The sequence below is a fragment of the Lissotriton helveticus genome, chromosome 2_1 (genome assembly GCF_964261635.1).
Source record: "Lissotriton helveticus chromosome 2_1, aLisHel1.1, whole genome shotgun sequence".
NCBI lineage: Eukaryota > Metazoa > Chordata > Amphibia > Caudata > Salamandridae > Lissotriton > Lissotriton helveticus.
Genome location: NC_136059.1, coordinates 1,187,056,832 through 1,187,076,837, shown reverse-complemented (window position 1 = coordinate 1,187,076,837; position 20,006 = coordinate 1,187,056,832). Strand labels below are relative to the sequence as shown.

General features: G+C 43.6%; 1 protein-coding gene across 1 annotated transcript in view; it reads left to right on the top strand.

Annotated features, from left to right (window-relative positions):
• LOC144818541 (alcohol dehydrogenase 1-like) overlaps positions 1 to 4,286 on the top strand; it is a 444,364-nt gene extending 440,078 nt beyond the window's left edge. The window contains exon 9 of the mRNA XM_078676060.1: positions 3,834 to 4,286. Coding sequence (XP_078532186.1) covers positions 3,834 to 3,858 — 25 coding nt within the window. The 3' untranslated portion in view covers positions 3,859 to 4,286. The remainder of the gene's footprint in view (positions 1 to 3,833) is intronic.
• The last annotated feature ends 15,720 nt before the right edge of the window (positions 4,287 to 20,006 follow it).

Genomic DNA, 20,006 nt, shown 5'->3' with positions numbered 1-20,006 from the left:
AGTCTAAATGTTAGTGATGACCCCGAGAGGTCATCAAAGGGGGGAACTGAGAGAGCGCAAGCTGACTTAAATGTATGAGTACATCACACTTATCAGTAGTAAGCACAAATCATGAGGAGAAATGCCATGAGTGCTAATAGTATCTGCAATTATATTCTAAATGTATAGCTAATATAGAGATTTAAGTAGAAGTGGAACTAATACAGAAATGTGTGACATTATATGATTTTAGTAGATGTGATTATTTCTGAATCCATGTCGTGTAGCTGTTAAAACATAAGATGGTATGCGGTTAAACGCAGAATGTGGTAGGCCTCAGGGCCAGAGCTAAAGGGAAGGTGTTTCTTTTCACGACACAGATTGTATTAATGTTTTGGTCATTGCATTAAATAGGCCATGATTTATAGAGACGTTTACTAAATAATAGAATAAGAATATTAACATGCTTTAATTAATGAAGAAGTTGAATGCTATAGTCATAATGAGAAATATTGTAGGCCTGAAATGTTTTAGCATTGATTTATACGTACATGTCTGGGCTGAGAAATGTTGCAAGCTTTTTTTCTTTTTAGAAGTCTATGAGAGTTGGGTTCTTGGCTGCAGATATCTGTCTGCAAAGGATAAGGGGGGATCCAATTATAAATGAATGAATAGAGGTCTGTTCAGTGGACGGCCTAGACATGGAGGAGGGTTCCGGAATGTTTGAGGGGTATCAGCGGGCCGGAGAAGAGTCTGAGAAGCAAGGTCAACTCTAACGTACGAGGCCCAATACAAAGCATCATGGAAAAAGCCAGAAGCTACACCACGTGAGAGGCGTCTCGCAAGGGGCGTCTTAAATGTTGTTGACTGTTTTGTATTAGGGACAGCACCCCTGGGTGGAGTTAGAGCAGATACCTGAGGACCCTTTAGAGAGCGGATGGGTAGGCAGAGAGGGGTCGTGACTGGAGAACTATAGGTTTTCACCAAGAGACTTAGAGTGGGTGACTTCCCTTGGGGGTCATTCACTGCTGACACCTTTGTTAGGTTGGGATTTGGTTAAGTAGGGATACCATCTAGAGCAGGGTAGGGACAGCCTAACCTTTGCGTTTTCCTCCAACCTAAATGAAGGAGAGATATGCGTCTATGCTGATAGCTTTATTATTCTTAGAACTTGTGTTAGTGATTTCTGTTGCTCGTCTGAGGGCTTTCCGAGAGCACATGTATGTAATTGGACCTGTGTATCTCGTTAATCTCATTCTGAGATGCTTGTATTTGCAGCTTATCATATCTTTACAATAAACTTTTGAAAGCTAGAAGTTGTCTGTGATCTTTGGGAGCAGAGTCCTTTATTGGGTAGACTAACTTGGAAGTAGGTGCACTTTCTTTCCTCACAGACAGGCAACAAAGGTTCAGTCGACCAGATCGAGGTTTGGATCAATAGATATAAGGTATCGATCAAAATCTCGCCCTTTCAAACTTGACATGTTAGAATAATTCCATGATAATACCAAACCTACTAATACACCAAAAATAGGACCCCATTTAGTCAGCAGTGCAGTAACCACCAATGTTATGTTTCTAACAGTTATATCTCTGTCTTTATGGGTATTAGCTTTGTTTGGTCATGTTTGTTGATATCTGTATTTCTCCCTCAAGTAACACAGCATGTGCTACAAGTAATCGTTAGTATCTGTTACTGATTGGCTTCCTGAAGTTTAAAAATTGAGGGTAATCCACATTGTGCTCTGAAAATGTGGAGAATGATATGGACAGCTTATCGGCAATGAAGATCAGAAGGGTTGAGGTTCAAATTCAGTCTTTTACAGAAAACAAAAAACATTTGCAAAGACAATAGGTCTTCCCTCATCATGGTGGTGCAATGGCTACTTTTTGAATTATATGTGTTCCAAGCATATGACAAAATGTACAAAAGAAAGACGTCGCCGCCTAAAACTTGGTCACCATGTGCTTACAATAAAACATTTTAATTAAAAAAAAAGAAAACACTCAGTGATGTGGATGTTTCATATGTGCTATTATTTTAATTTTGTAAACGTTGGGACATTTTGACAAGGAGAATACACCACCGGGACGTCACTTTTACAGATGTTCTGGTGGCGTAATGCCCTGCTCCATATTTGCACATTTTTTGTTCAGGTTAACACTGCTGTGTAAATATGGTACCCTTTCACACAGGTATCTGGATAAAAGGGGCATGCAATGGGTGTTGCTGTGGGCATTCCACCCAAACATCCATTGCTTTTTGAGGATGCCCCAGATGTACAAGAATCTCCAGCACACATAGACAGAGCAAAACACCATTAATGAAATTTTATGTGGAGGATGGTGTCCCTTCATGCACAAAAGCAATCATTAAATAATGGAAATTTCCTACTTCAATGTGTGCTGCATCCTGCAGCACACATATAAGTAGTATATCACCATTATTGATTGTTTATGTGTAGGAAGGGGCAGCTTCCTGCACATAAACAATCATCCCTGCAACGTAGGCTCCCTTGCACTGTGGCGCAAGGTAGTCTGTGTTGTTTCTAGGCAGCTATTTTCTAGTGCCAGCGCCAGGAAAAAGACAGGGGTGCAATGTATTCTTGTAAATACTGCACCTGCCTGTGTTTTGGAAATGGTGCAGAGCTGCACAATTTGCCACTGCGCTGCGCCATTTCCTTGTACATATGCCCTCTAATGAGTTTTTTGTAAATGCGGCAGGAAGAAATCATGACCCAAACAAGAAGCCAAATTGCAGGCTGGTACAATGTCACAAAGTCACTTTGATACTGTGTAACAGCAACTTAAACAGAAAAGAAGAAGTAAATAATCATGAAATTGGGCACCCTAAGAGTAAACAAAGAGCAATAATAATGACATATACAGATAAAATTAAGAAGCAGACTCTGAGAGAGCTTTGCCATTGAAGAGAAAGGATCCGTTTTGAGAGAGTGTGGACACCATGCACAAGCTTGAACAGTCACTCAAATGAAGGGAGCGAATGGGTAAAGTGGGCTGACCAATTGCCCAATGCTATATGCTGTGGTGGGAGGAAGCAACATTTGATTAACAATTCAACATACCAATTGGTAAGGCCTGCTGTGCAAAAGCCTATCTATGTATGTATATTGGGTCAAATGTATCAATAAATTTCATTGCCCTGGCACCATGCAATGGGGCGCAAGAGTGCCACAACCCTTAAATTAGATATATCAAGTCACGCAGGGCCACCTAGCATGGCCATGAGTGGCTAGATAAAGCAAGAATAACGCAACACAGCGCAAATTGCTGCATTGCATTCCTCTGTCCCAGGGAGTCATTCCGTGGGTGGTGCCTGGGTGCTCCCTTGCAACATCCATGGATTTTGATGCATTCACAGATTTACCATTACTGGTAGACCTGGGAATGAGTAAAAGTTTTACATATCCCCAGGGAAGGCAAAACAAGGAGAAATATCCTAATTTCTCCGTGTTTGTTTCTGTTTCTATGTGTGCTGCATTCTGCAGTACACTTAGTAGCAGGAAGATGCCTCAGGTAGTTGTTTTTGCGCAGGAAGGTGTCCTTTACTGCTCATAAACAATCCTGCTTACAACACAGGCACCCTTGCACCATGGTGCAAGGGTGTATACATTGGCGCTAGGCAGCACATTGTTCGGCAGTGCTGGGAAAAGACAGGAAGGCACTGCAGTATGTTATGTGAAAACTATGGTCTGGTAAAACAACAAAAGCTTCCCTCAAAGGTATACTTAAAAATTAGCACTATTTTTACAGTCTTATATCCTTCTTAAAATTCTCAAATGCATACCATTATTTTATTCAAGCCACTGATACAACTTTCATTTTTTTCACAGTATCCGCTGCGTTTTGACATTTTGAAATCCTGTAAATGGAAAATGTAATCAACAGAGACTACGCCTACAACACATCAACATTTCTTGTTTGACGTGCCATGGACTAAATGACTGTAATTTGTTCCAAAATGTATAAAGAAAGAGAAGAAGGACACTGTGTTGTAGCTCAGAATCATGAAAAAGTAGAACCTATTCATTAGTGTACAAATGATTAGCATTTAGATACATTTGCATTTTCTGCTTTCCAATGAACAAAATACTGTCATATATAGGTATTCATCATGCATAGATAATATCCTTAACCCTTTTATACAATGCAGCTCTAAAGCACCAGCAAATCATAGAAAAACTAAAATGCATGAACACTTTTAATATGTTACATCGTGAATTATTTAGAAGCATAATACCTGCACCTCAAATTTTAATAAAGGTGATCCATATTAAAGATGTTAATGTTGTAGTCTTTGTGTCATCTGTTATGAGTTTAAATAAACCAAGAACATATGTTGCTTGTTAGTAAGGCAATGGTAAGAAAAATGCATATATTTTTAACAGATTAAAGTGAACCAATGCAAAAACCGAGTGCATGGGATAAAAGATCTTACCTGGATGTATTAACATTTCATAGAATGTAGCACAGCAAGGAAAAATACTGCACTGCATTGCTTGAAACTGAGAGCAAAACTGCTCTATATTTACAACGATGTGGTGCAGTTCTGCTGTCTCCTATCACTGGCTCACTCCTGGCTGCTAAACACAAATGCTTGCACCCTTGCATCATGTTGCAAGGGTGCCTTTGTTGTGGTCAGGATAGTGTTTGTACGGAATAGGATGCCTTCATGCACACAAGCCATCCTTGGAGACAATTTTCTCTTTGTATGTATTCTTCAGAAGGCAGCACACACACATAGAGGAAAAAACAAGAAGAAAATAAGATATTTCTCCTCATTACAGCAGCCTCGGGGTGGCGTGCCATTTTGGAGCAAACCCATGTGTACCAACTTCAGTAAATATGAGTTTACATCAAAATACATGAGTGGATGCATGGGAACGCTCATGATTCACCTATGTTATACTTCCCTTACCAAGGTAAGGACACTACTTTGTGTTGCTTTGTTTTTTAGTTTTTTGTTTACAAAGACAACAGAAACCCATGCCAAAATCCCAATTACAATCCCAAAATATATTTTACTGATCCAAAAAAGTGATGCAGCCTTGATGCTAAATCTTAGAACATCTGGGCCTTGAGCTAATGGATACATTGTTGACTGTAAATCCTGAATGCACTATCTAACAATTTTTTCATCCAGAGCGCGTTGCTTTATTTTCAAGTGCCTCTATTCTTTTGTCTGTTACATTTAGATACTGTGGAAACGTGTGACTTCTCAAGTACCCTATTGGATGACAATTAGGAATTTCAATGTAGCATATTCTAATTCTACAAATGCATAAACATACCAAGTGAGCAGCCAGAAAAATATAATACCCACACTTCGAAATATAATCTGAATGGCATTGAGAGACTAAGTGTAGGAGGCTAGCAAAACACATATCACCAATGTTGTATTTACTTGCCCACCAGTAGACCCCTTAGTAGTCCCTAGAAAGATAACCACCAGCATTCACAAAAGGGGTGTGACCTGAACAATTCTACTACTCTGAAGTAAAGAAAACATGCATTGACAGAACAAGTGTTTGTTACTTTTGGTATGATGCATTCATACATGTACATGCAGAGAAACGGTTAGACCTGTCATCCTTAGGGTTATCTTCCCCCCAAACATTTTGCCTTAACCCCTCCTATTTTTCTAAATTTGTTTTTGCTAGGCTTATGACTCAGTGCACTTTACCACTGCTAACCTGTGCTAAAATTCTTACTTTCACTCCCTAAACATGATAAAATTGGCTTACAACTGATTGGCATATTTAATGTACTTATAAGTCCCTAGTAAAGTGGTGTACCAAATACCCAGGGCAGGTAAATTAAATGCTACTAGTAGACCTGCAGCCCTTATTGGGCCACCTACTTAAGTGGCCTCTTAAAACATGTTTTAGGCCAGCCATTGAGCCTGCAGGCAGCTTTGAACTGCTAATTCAACATGGCAAAATAACCTGCTTAACAAACCTTAAACTCCCCTTTTATGACATATGTCACACCTAAGATAGCGCCCCTAAGGCAGAGTGCATTGTAATTAGAAGGGCGTACAGGAACTTTTAAGTTTTACATGTCCTGGCAGTGAAAAACTCACAAATTCATTTTTCAGTACTGCTTATCCCATAGGATTTGGTTGCCTTTTTTCTGTGCTAACCTTTGATTGGGAGCAGCTAGTTAATTCATGTTTGGTGTCTGGGAAATTGTCAGTTAAAATCTTCTTTAATGATGAAGTTGGATTTTAAATCATGATTTTGAACATGCCAGTTTTAGAAAGGCATTTCCTGACCTGTATGATGCCTGTAACCTGTTCCTTGGTCATATGAATGGGTGTAGCTATCAGGTGGACTTTGTATATTCCTCCCAGAAAGCCACCCAATAGAGGGAATAGGGGTGACTAGATGGGCCATCACTGGCAGGGTGGAAGGGCGGAGCTGGGCAAAGCCTCACTCACAACTCAAAGTCAATAGGCTGTGTCTTGCTTTCACACAAAGGACTTCACACTAGCCCAGTGTGCCTGCAGCCAGTCTGAAGCCAGGGCAGGAAGGCAGGAAACCCAAACACTTTAAAGGGACTCTCTAGAAACGTATCCTACTTTAAAGAAGGGGCCAGGTAAAAAAATATAGGACCCTCAAACCCACTCTTCAGTTTACTTTCTGGGCCTCCAAGGAACTCTCGGAGCACTGCCTTCTGCTCTGGCAAGCATAGCACTTCGAAAGCCTGCTTTGCTGCACCTTGTAATACTTCTCTGAGGCCTGACGCCTTCCTTGAGCCCTCATACGCCCGCCCTGCTGCTTGAGGCCTACTGCACTTTTTGAACCCAGGACTGCCAGAGTGACTCCATGGGCTAGTTGGCTGGCCTCCTGAACAAAGGTTCAGGGACAGAAAAGGCTCCCACCATCCTACACCTGCACCTGTACCCAGACTGAGTATGTCCTGACCCTTCAAGTGGTGCCTCTCCCGTCCTGAACCCTTAGAAGCACTGCTAAAGGTGCCCAGATAGCCAACATATAAAACTTGGGACTGATTGACTGTTTGGCTAAAATGTGCTCTGAGAACGGAGAGGAGAAGGAGACCTACCTGCTTGTCGATCCACCTAAGGTGCATGCCGGTCATCGTGACTGCACGGAATCTCCAGCTACATTCTTCTCCGCCGCATTAAATCCTGTTTAACAGCTCTTCACAGAAGAGGTATCCGGCCTCATGGACCCCTTGTCAGCTACCACCTTCAGTTTCATCCCACGGGAGCTTTTCAACTGCCAAAAAGAGGCTAAGTGCAAACGTAGAAATCTTTCCTGTGGCTTCATGCAGCGGCTCCCCGATGATAAAAATTTAGTTATAGTAATGTATAAGGCTGAGTATCAGATTGCTCCCAAACCGGCCACCATTGGCAATAACTCTTCTGGTCCCAAAAAAGCTCCAACCCTTTTTTTAAAATAATCTCACATCCATAATTATCATATCATAAGATTTCAGCTCCCAGGTTTAATCCATTAAAATTCAGCGTCCTCACTTCCTGTTTGCAGTTGCTGAAAAATGATAATCCCTTTGCTAAGTTCTGTGAGTCTCCATAGATTGCTATCTTACAAGAAGAACAGCCCCATATAAAGCCATTCAGCGGTCTCAATAGGAGCATTATTTTACCCTATTAGATTAATGCCAAATCCAAGATAGCCCATCGCCTTAGCTATCCTAATCTACATTCACAAAAACCTGCATCTATTGAAAAGAGCCTATTATAGTTTCTCTTATTATTTCTCAGAAAATAATAAAGGGACTGACATCCCCTTCATGTCGATATTTAATGACCTTTCACCAACGAGGAATGATCATTGTCGCTACTCTCTAGTGGTCCCTACCTTCTGGATCTGTTTGTCTACAATCCAATCAACCCCAGGAAATTTCAGTCCTGATGAGACTCTTTTATCCTTCCAAGGGTCGAAACGCCATTGCCACATGTACAAATGCAGATTGCTTTTCATTTTTGCAATAAAAGATTAATTTCCTGTGTCTTCAATTGTACTGAATATAATATGCTGTATTTTATTATAAAGCAATCAATACACGTTTATATTTTACTTCATTTTTGTTCTTTGCTTTCTCTTTTGGTTTGCCTTAACACCTGAAGTCCAGTTATTTTACCTTTCTAAACTCCTACTATTGCTTTGTGGTACACATATTTATTGCTTATCGAAACAATCTTCGCTCAATAAAAACTCAATTTGGCAGAACAGCAGTTATTCACAAATACTGGCTGTGCTGCAATCCTTTCTACAAATTCTCATTTAAGACTGTTGTTGCTGTTATAAAGATTCACTTGACACAGAAAGATCTGTGATACTTAAAAATCTTTCCAAAAAATGAGTTCCATGTGAACGCTTGTTTCAAGAATAACTGTGAGCCTCCACAACCTTCTACATAGGCAAAGGATCTACTTTTTGCCCAGGAAGTCTAGCAAATTCTAAAACATTGGGGGGAAGCTTTCTGATTATGCCAGACTTTAACATAATGCAAAGGGGGATCATCAGACAAAAAGGGGCAGAGGATATGGCTTAGGGAACAGAAATGTTGAGTTATATAGCAGTATTTGATACTCATCTGCAGCTCCATTATTTTCAATGGATCTCTATTGTTAACATCCTCTGAAGACTGACTTTTGCGTGTGTCCCCATGATAACTAATAACGTTAAATGATTGCTGACTGTCCACGATTTACGACACCACAGCCAGACACATGGCAACTTCTGGGGAAGCAAGCAAATCATTTTGAATTCCAAAGATTATTACATGGATTGTAATAATTGAAATAGCATGCTATATTTCTGAAAAAGCTCACTGTTTGTTTAAACTGAATATTGCACCACTTAGATAGGTTTCTGCAATTACCTTTGCTCTTTGTGCTCACTAGTCTCTCTCTGTTGAAGACTAGCTAAAGCTTAATTTGAGATGGTGATTTCTGGTGCAAGGCACCAGCACTTAACTGTCAACATCTGCACTTATGACAGTCTGCCACATGGTGACACTGTTGACTAATTTAAAGACAAGCACAACGAAGCTTATTTATTAATTCAATATACATTATAAATAACTAATATCTGCTGGCCAGGCCAATAGCTTTGGTGGACTGAAATTGTCTGAATTGTCACACTTGTAGGAGAGTGATGGCTAGGAGTTGTTTTGTTACTGTTATTGGCAGTGCTGATAGGGGCAGTGGGTGGTGTTGGCGGACCTGGTCTTCTGACGACGACCCTAGCATTAATTATTTCACAATTTGGGCACTGATGTAGGCTAAATACAATTGTCTTTCTTGAAATACATCTACACTCTTAGATGTTGGATTTCATTTTCAGGCACTAGCCCATGGAATTAGCACAGAAATCCATAACCAATCCATCTATCTGTCTGTCTGTCTATCTATCTATCTATCTATCTATCTATCTGTCTGTCTGTCTGTCTGTCTGTCTATCTGTTAGTCTACCTGAGATCTTGAATTACTGGTTAAAGGGGGTGAAACCCTTTTCAAGCAGCAATCACAATTCTTATCAGGGCAAGGCACAAATCAATACTAAATTAAGCTTTGCTCAGTCCTCTGGTAGCTTGGCACAGAGCAGTCAGGTTTAACTTAGAGGCAATGTGTAAAGTATTTGTGCAATACTTCAAACAGTAATAAAGTGATAATACCACACAAACTGTCCCAGGTTAGACAATTAGAGCTATTTTAATAAATGAACCAGAGGTAGGCAATTTGATTGGTTTTAATAAAATAGAGCCAAAGAGCACAAAGTGCCAACTGTGGATATCTGGTCATGCAGGACCGGCACACAGCTACAAGTTCAGGCCAACTGTGATGGGGCATCAATCTTGGTTGAGGATTGCCCACAGGGAGGTTCCACATCAAATATGTGTTGCACAGCTGAAGCGATGTATCAGTTTGGAAGAGCTGTGAGGCTGTGGTGTGAGGTTCTGCATCATAATCAAGGATCCCATTGATGAGGGGGCTTGCAATTGAAGTTTGACGTCGAGGATGCATCACACAGTCGGGGCGATGCACCAGCCCCGAGAAGCTGCGATGCGTAGTCTGGTGTCATTGAGTCTGCCTTTAACTAGGGATGTGTGGGCATGTGTTGAGGATGTGTCACGCAAAGGCAATTCCGATGAAGCTCGGACTGGAACGGCAATGTGGGTCATTGCAATGGGAAGATCTACACAGCAGAGACAATACATTGGCTCTGCTCAGGATTGGTCTGCACAACAGAGGAGATGCTTTGGTGCTGCATGATCCACTGATGGGCAGCAGTCGTTCAGAGCAGCAGTCCAACAGAGTGGCAGTCCTTTCAGCAGCACAGCAGTCCTTCTTCCTGGCAGGGTAGCCATAGGTCGAGAAGTGTACTGAAGAATTGGGTTCTGGAGTCCAATATTTATACCTGGTGCCTTACTTAAAATTGGAGGAAGCTTCTAGAGTTTTCCAACCCCCGAGGCACCAGGCACCTCCTTCCTCCCAGTTCTGGCCCCAGCTTGTCTGGGGCTATGATAGTCTTGTGACAAGCCCTTTGTGAGAGTGCTTGGGCAGAGCCTTTGTGATGTGCAAGTGTGGTAGGTAACAGCTCCTCCTCCTCCTCATTAACTTAAATTGGCCCATCCTGCCAACACCTAACTTCCCTATGCTTCACTGTCGGGGCAATGGGCATAGATCACCTGCCAACTATACCTAGTCATGTGACCCAGTATCAGACTGCAGGCACCAAATGGTTCGGACAAGAAAATGGCAACTTTCTAAAATGAAAATAAAGGTGTTGGCTCCTTTAGTTAGTCAGGCTGAGCCACCTTAAATCTGCACAAATAAACAATGGCAAACCTGACTGATCCTTTTTTACAACATTTAATTCATTCGTGACCACTATATTCAATAAAGGTAAACACCTTTTATTTATTGAACATGATGAAAATACTTTCGTTTTTTTGTCACACACAGACAAATGCAAATCAAATCATAAATGTTCTTCCCTCCCACCTACATAAATTAATACACAAAAGTGGGTAGAAATTACAAAATATACAAACAAATATATACAATACACAGACAAAATAATTTGTAATATTAAATCAGTTCCGATTTTTCAACGTCCAGAACAAGAGCTGAAAAAAAGTATGATATACATGACACTACAATGAATTTGACTTGATGGGCCCCTGGGCAGTGAATCATTCACGAAGAGCTATAAGCGAAGGCTGTGATGAAAGATGCCAAAATTAAAATTCTACTTTCCAAAATGGGGAGTCGGAATACAATCGGAGATATTGAGATGGAGGAGGGGTGTAAGTCCCTTTCTAATAAAATAATTTGACTATCATTTTGGTGCCAATGCATCAAGTTTCATGAGAGTGTATAACAGTTCTGTGTCCTGAGGTGAACCCTAAAATTACCGAAACGCGTTGGCAAGCATCTGTGCGCCCAATGAGCAAAAAAGAGTGACACTGAGAACCAGAGAACTAACGATTGTAAAGTGATGGTTAAAACTGTGCCTGGGTACAATAGTCTTGTTTTGTTAGGGATGCATCGTCCATGGAAAAAGAGCTTATGAATTCATTCTATTTTGTTGTTTGTATCCACTGTTGCATATTAATTTATTTAGGAGGGAGGGAAGTAGATTCATGATTTGTTTTACATTGATCTTCTGTGTGTGACAACAAGCTAATAATTGTTATTATGTTCGAAAAATAAATGGTGATCACTTTTTTTAGTATAGTGTTCACAAATGAACTGAGGTTGTAAAAATTGATCAGTCAGTTTTGGCAATGTGTGTTTGTGCAACTTTGTAAAACTGGCATTTTCAGAATTGTGATTAAAATTCTTACTTTACCATTAACGTGGGCTTTTAATTACAATTCTTTAGACACCAAAAGTGAGCGGTCTATCTGGTCTCAGTTGGAAGTTACAGCTTATTAAATGTAAAAAGACAACTCCAATGTTATCCTATGGTAGAGATATGCATTGTAATAGTGGAAAACATGTTTAAGAGTTTTAGAAATACATGACCAACTTTTTACATACACTGCACCATGCCCTCTGGACTATCCAGGGCCTACCCACGGGGTGACATATGTAATAAAATGGAAGGTTTGGGCCTGGGAAAAGGTTTATTTTGCCAGGTTGAATTGGCATTTTAAAACTGCACACACAGGCAGGCCTGAGACACATTTGGAGGGGCTATTAAAGTGAATGGCACAATCAGTGCTGCAGGCCCACTAGTAGCATTTAATTTACAGGCCCTGGGTACACATAGTACCACTTTACTAGACACTTATGAGTTGATTAAGTATGCCAATTGGGTATAACCCAATCTTACCATGTTTGGAGAAGAGAGCACTAGCACTTTAGCACTTGATAGCAGAGGTAAAGTGTGCAGTGTTAAGGCCAGCAAAAATGAAATCAGAAAAACAGGAGAATGGAAGGCAAAAGTTAGAGGAGAACCATGCCCAGGATGCCAGGTCTAATACTATTTACCTGTCTATCTAATTGTCTGTCTACTTATATTTCTGTCTAAATGCTTGTCTGTGTGTCTGTCTGTCTTACTATCTATGCTCCTACCCACCTGCCTGTCTGTCTCTGCATGCATCCACCTGCCTGCAGTTTATTCACTTGTCCATCTAGCTCTCTGTCTGTCTTATCTATTCAAACATTTACAAAGTAGAACACAGTGGTAAATTTGTACTGATCTGCAGAATGTTGTGTATTAAAGATACATTCTGGGAAGGGATGATGGCCCTCTGGTTAGATACATTAGCACATATATTTATTTTTATTTAATTGTTTCTGTACATGTTTTTTCATTGTGCCAATACAGCCCCCAAGCCATGCCAGTGCTCATTTCTGTTGGGTAAATATGTGCCCATATGTCTACATTAAATGGTGGACATTTTGTACCTTACATGAAACATTCTGGAGATATTTCTTAGGATGAGGATGAGAGCCATCTCTTATGTCAGTATGGTTGCATGTAATAACTTGATCAGAAATATTTGATTAGCACATGAAGAAATATTCAATACACGCATGTACCTTTCATTAGCACATTATATTTTTTAACTAGTGGTGGTCTAATGGCTAGGTTTCAATACTTTTCACCACTGCAGCCCAGGTTTGCTTCCCAGCCACAGAAGTGGCTAGCTAATCAACCGGTAAGGAATCATAAAATATGTTAAATAAGATCTCACCTTTTAGGAGTAGGAGCTTCGCGCGCATCCAAGATGGCCGCGTGAGCAAGGGGCTCCCGAGACCCTCGTACCCTCCCGCATATATCCTGTAACTGATCCTGTTTGCTGTTGACATCTCCGAGTAGATGAACCACGGGAGCAGTGAAAGCTAAAAACTGTGTCCCGATCGGACCCCGGGGGCCGGATTTGTGGTGTGGAGAAGTCTTCGGCCCACGTCTCCTGGATGCCCGGCACTTGAGTTGGCAGGGTGCCCGAGGTGTAATTGAACAACATCGGCACAGGTTCGCGGAGGCAGCCGGTCCAGTCTTACTTTCACTTTCGGTTTTGGCACTTGGACTGATCTTTGAATCGGAAGACGCCTCATTGTGGCAACGGCTTATACCCCGGATGGTGTTTGAGCGTTTTGGACAATATACGATGTGTCGGACTCTAGCCTAGGGGGCACGCCGTCCTTTTTCGGGCTAATTCGAGTGCGTAGCCCAAGGGCCGTTTTGTACTCTCCATTTTCCCCTTTTTTTACATCTGAGCTGATAAGAGACATTAAGCGAATATCCTGGAAGATAGATTCTATCTATTGCCTGCTAGACCGGAGACTTGTTCACCCCTCTCTCGACTTGGGATTGTCCTGAAATGGCGAGCAAACCAGAGGGGGACAAGCAGAAGTTGAAAACCACTAGAAGGGGTGGATATACCCAGTCCAATGTCATGGATAGATATGCCCAAGTTAAAGGGTCGCCCAGTGGACCGGGTAGGTCGCAGGAGGAGGCGAAGTATTTCTCGGCACCGGCAACCGAACCGACGTTGCAGGACGTTCTGGCCGCCACTGATGGCATTAGGTCATCCCTCGGGAAGCAGATGGAGACCCTGGCACATAAGTTGGACACGGTGGCTATTGATGTGAATCTGATTTGCACGGACCTTACAAAGACAAATGAGAAGGTCAAATCGTTAGATGACGTCGTCGAGTTGCAAACCGAGGTCCGAAATCTGAGGGCCTCGAATGACAGTGTTGTCCGTCGCCTGGAGGACTTTGAAGGGAAGGCCCGAACGAATAATGTCTGTATAATTGGAGTTCTGGAAAAGGCAGAGGATCAAGCGGCTGACCTTTTTGTTGAAGACCTTATCATCAACCAGCTAAAGCCCAAGGGACTGAGTAAGTTCTTTACCGTGGAGGGAGCCCACAGGGTCCCTGGTGGAAGACCGAAAGTGGGCGCACCGCCGAGGCCTATTATAGCGCGGATCTTTAACTTTCGAGACAGAGACGCTATTCTTCAGACCTCCCGAGCGGGTGGGCCCTTGAAGTTCGAGAACTCATCTATCAGTTTTTATCCGGACTTCACTCAAGCGGTTCAAAAACAAAGAGTCAGTTTTCTGGGGGTGAAGAAGCGACTTCGGGACATAGGTCTCAAATATGCCATGCTTTTCCCGGCCAAGTTGAGGATCGAGCATGACGAACAGACCTATTTCTTTGACAAGCCCGAAGTGGTGGACGATTTGTTGGACACTTTGCCGGCCCAGCAAGATCTGGAGAGACAATCTGGTGGGGCTGAGGCTGGAAATATGGAACAGGAATAAGTATCAATTGTCTGGTTCCTGGGGTCGCTAGGGTATTTCCTATTGTGGTTGTTCTAATCTCTATGTGCAGTTTCACGCAGATGGAATGGGGGGGTCACTGGGCTACCGGAGGGTCGCTCTCCTTCTCAGCTTAACTTTTTATAGTTTAGTTTGGATGTGGGGGCAACAGGCACACTGCGAGTTGGGGTGGCTCTATAGCCGGAAGCAGGGGTGCAGGGTGGGGGGTATTGCAACGGGTTGTTTGGGAGGAGGTGGTGGGGGGCGTTGGTTTTCAGTTTCTTTTTTCAGCAAGGCGCTATATCGCAAGACATTTTTATTGATGTGCTGGATTCGGAGGGGGGGGTGGGTATATTCTTTCTGTTTCATGATGGGGGTAGGGGGTTGAGGTTGATGAGCTGGAATTTTAATGGGTTGGGGGACAAGATTAAACGCGGGGTGGTGTTGCAACTCCTGAAACGGCACTCTCCGGACGTGGTTTTACTACATGAAAACCACTTGGTTGGTAATACATGTCACGCCATGAATAGAAAGGGATATCGTTTCGTGGCTCATGCTGGATTTTCATCCGGATCCCGGGGGGTGGCATCCGCCTTAGGAACTCTCTGCCATTCGGAGTGGAGTCAACGATCCTTGATGAGAAAGGGCGGTATGTGGCTTTATCGGGACGGTGGGAGGGCCGCATACTTTCCCTGGTGTCTGTTTAGGTTCCTCCTGGCTTGCAGTCTACTACCTTTACTGACCTGGGACGGGTTCTACTCGATCTCCCTGGGGGTTTCTGATTCTGGATGGTGATTTTAATGCAGTGGTATCTGGTGTGTTGGATAGGCACCCACCTAGGGATCTCAGGGGGGGTCATGGCTGGCTGCCTGACTTCATTGACACGATGGGCCTGGTGGATTGCTGGAGGTTGCTTAACACTACTCAATAGCAGTATACTTTTCATTCTGGCGCACATGGTAGTCTCTCCAGGATAGACTATGTGTTACTGCTGGCTGCACACGTATCCTATGCTGCGGAGGTCAGATATATGGCTCGGGGTATCTACGATCACTCCCCGCTTTGGTTTCGGTTTGAACTGGCGCCGGGTTCTGAGGGGAGGATAGCCCCTATTAACCCTTGGTATCTTTGTAATCCCAAGACTCGCAGTGCACTAGTTAAGGCATTGGAACATTATTTCCGGGAGAATGAGGGTTCTGTTTCTTCCTCTATATCGCTGTGGGAGGCTTTCAAGACAGTAATTAAGGGTCAAGCTCTCTCTTTAACTGCTGGTGTTAAAAAACGGAAGGAAGAGGATGTGGTGAGGATATAGCTGATTTGCAATTAGAATTGGAGCGAGAGGTGACCCGCTCTAGACTGCATGTCCTGCACCTGAAGCAGCTGGACTATAGAACGTTGGTAACGGATGGTGCGAAGGCCCTTAGTCGGGAACAACAGGGGCGTCTCTATGACGTTGGGGACAAGGCTGGCATATTAATTGCATGGCCGGACAGAAAAGACAGGGCTAGTCGTGTGGTACCAGAAATCGAGATAGAGGGTGGGGCTCTGGTCACCGACCCGCAAGAGATAGTGGCATGCTTCGCTGATCATTTTCGCTCTGTGTACTCTTCCGTTTCGGATAGACCGGAGGAGGACTCATGCTTGTTATTGCGAGATATTGCGCTCCCGTGCCTGTCTGAGGTGGACCGGGACCTTATGGATGGTAAGATCACTGCAGATGAGGTAGCGTTAGCAATGCGCTCCCTGAACTCTGGTAAGGCGATGGGTCCCAACGGTCTCCCGATTGAGCTTTACAAGCTTCGCCCGGATAGGATTGCTCCGTATTTGAGAGACATGTCCCTGGAGTCCCGGGATCGTGGTCTCCTCCCCCGTGATCTGAGATTGATATCGATCGTAGTAATCCATAAGGAAGGAAAACCGAGGAATAGGTGTGCTTCGTATCGGCCGATCTTATTGTTAAATTGTGAACCTAAGATTCTTGCTAAGTTGTTGGCTAATAGACTGATAAAGGTTATTAGCGATCTGGTTCACCCAGATCAATCTGGCTTTATCCCGCACAGGAATGCGGCATTGAACCTTAGGTGCTTGCACGGGGCACTTGCGAGGGCCTCGACGCTGCGTAAACTGGCCATTTTGGCGTCATTAGATGCCACGATGGCGTTTGATACTGTTGAATGGCTGTATTTGTGGGCGGTGCTGGCTAAATTTGTTTTCGGTTCAGATTTCATTCGCTGGGTGCGTCTTCTTTATGCAGACCCTCTTGCCCAGATTGTGGTGAATGGTCGCGTCTCGGAGCCATTTTGTCTTGGGCGAGGTACTCGCCAGGGTTGCCCGCTGTCTCCTCTTTTATTCGCGTTGGCCCTCGAGCCTCTCGTGGCTTGGATCCGCTGGGAGCCTTCGATGAGGGGTATTAATTGGTCTCCGCAGTTTGAATATCGTATCTCATTATATGCAGACAACATTTTGTTGTATTTGACCATCCCCAGGAAATCTTTAATAGTGCTCTGTGATGTTCTGACCTCCTTTGGTAGAAACTCTGGCTTGGTCATTAACTGGGCGAAATCCTATCTGTACGTTCTTAGTGACAAGATACCGATCCTACCACGTAACTGCCCTATCCAAATAGCACAAGAGGGGTTCAAATATCTCGGAATTTATGTTTCGATGGACCTCGTGGTTCGATACGAGAGGAACCTTCTCCCTCCTTTGACTCGGCTAAGGCTAGATGTTGCGGGCTGGCGGAAACTCCCATTGTCAATGCTTGGGCGGGCAGCCCTCTTCAAAATGATGTCACTCCCTCATTTTCTGTATGCCCTTCAGAACACGCTTGATATCGTCCCAGCTAGTTACTTTCGTTTGGTGGAGGATCTACAGCGGAATCTGTTGTGGGATGGAAGACCGCGTTTTGCGTTGGCTAAATTAACGCTCCCGTGGTATGATGGGGACATCTCTCTCCCTGATATTAAGAGATATTATTGGGCTTCGCAGTTGGGAGCCATCAATCACGGTATGTACGGCCCTGAGTTAAACCCTAGTTTCACCATGGATAGGTGGATACTTCCTGGTGGCACTTATTATAGAGCGTTGTACTCTAAATCTGTAGTGAAGACTTTGACGGGGCCAACCAAGACGGCTGTGTGGATCTGGCTCGACGCTACCAGTTCGTTAGGGTGGAAGGACCGCCTGACTTTGGCTACCCCGCTTTTCGGCTCTGACAAGTTTGGTAAACTGTGGAACACTAAAGGGTTCGACAAGTGGGATCTCATTGGCATCTCCAAGGTGGGAGACCTATGGGTGAAGGGACAGGTGAAATCGTTCACGGCCTTGCAAACCGAGTTTGAATTAGGAGGGACGGAGTACTTCCGTTATGCTCAGGTTCGGCATGTGCTAACGTCCGTTTTCCCGGAGGGGGCGGAGATACCGGAGTCTACCCCGTTAGAGGATCGTATCTTGGATGGCCATATGCCTGATAGTACCATTTCCCTGGTGTATAAGAAACTGATTAATCACAGGGCGGACCTTCTATTGCAACTGCGTGATCAGTGGACCCGTGACGGCCTTGAGCTTGACGATGAAGACTGGCAGTCGGCGATCTCCTCACCGAAGGAGGTCGCGATTCCAGCACGACTGAGATTAGTCCAGCTCAAAATATTACATAGGGTATATGTCACGGGTCTCCGTCTGGTCCGGATGGGTTTTTCTGAGGAGGGTCTGTGTCAGCGGGGTTGCGGTCATTTGGGGACGTTCCTTCATATCATCTGGGAATGTCGGGAAGTGTTTGACTATTGGAGTAGGGTCCATGAGGTGATGCAGAAGGTCACGGGCGTGGCTCTCTTACCGGAGGCCAGACGCTGCTTGTTGAATGTTTGGGAGCCCACTGATCATAATGCGGCACAGACTCAATGGGTGACTCTAGGGGCCATGATTGCCAAACGGAACATTGCACAGTTGTGGGGGTCCCAGAGGCCTCCTACTCTTGATGTGTGGGTAGAAAACATGGATTGGTGCATGTTCCGGGAGAAAACGGTGTACTTGGCTCGGGGTCGCCCCCGGAAATGGCATACGGTTTGGGGCCCTTGGAACCGATATAGAGGGGACATATGCGTACCACCTGTAGCTGCGGTCCTTGATGTCCCGCTTTCCGCCTGACCCCTTATTGTTATGGATAATTTTCATAGGATTACTGTGTTCTCTTCTCCTACCCCACTTCCCCCGTCAATGTATTGTTTATTGTAATGTTTGATGATATGATGCTCAGCCCTCGTAGAGTCATTGCATTCCTATGTTTTGTACATGCCTTGCTTTGTTTTCAATAAAAAGAAATATAAAAAAAAAGATCTCACCTTTTAGATCATGTATGTATTTCTAATTATAGATTTATTGTTATTAAATATTGCCAACACTGTCTACCCTACACAAATTTAACTTTTGACTACAGCCTTATCCATGAAGGACTTTCTTTTTAAGTGCAGAGTTCTCCGACCTGACTGTTGAGTCGCCACAGTTGAAAATTTTTATCAACTCGGAGTTTGTGAATATCAAATTGTTGACTTACGGAAAAGTGAACGTTAACCTTTTCGAATCAGGCCCTAAGGGCCTCATTTATGAGGTTTTACCTAGGGTAGCGCCGGAAGGAATCTTGCTGTGCTGCCTTACATCAAAAGATAAGATAAGGTGCATTCCTGTCCTTTTCCCCAGTGGCGGCGCACAATGGACTGCCATGCACCAACGCATGCACCCTCGCACCAGGGTGCAATAGTACCTGCGTTTTGGGGCTGATTGATTTTTTGCAGGAAGGGATACCCACAGCAATACCCATGGCACGCCCCTTTCACACATTTTTCTCCGTAAAAGGGGAACATATTTACAAGGCCATGAAAATCCATGTAAAGTGGCTTTACGTGAAGGAGGTGGCCCAATTAGGGTCACCCGGGTCACTAATGACCACCTCTCAGCCTTCCATACCAAATGAAGAGATCGTCAGGCAGTAGAAAATACAAACCAATAACTGTTTCTTCATATACACTCAGAATGGAGCCTGGTCTGCGCAGTTGCTAGGAGTGCTGCAGAGGGGACTGTAATCGACAAGCATAAACATACATCATGTACATTTTGTAACTGGGCTAAAACAACCCCACAGTGGAATTTTCCAGGCAGGTGCAGCTGAACAGTAAAATACAAAAATGGTTTCAGCGCTTCTATTGTTTACAAAGTATCTCAATTCCAAGGTCGTT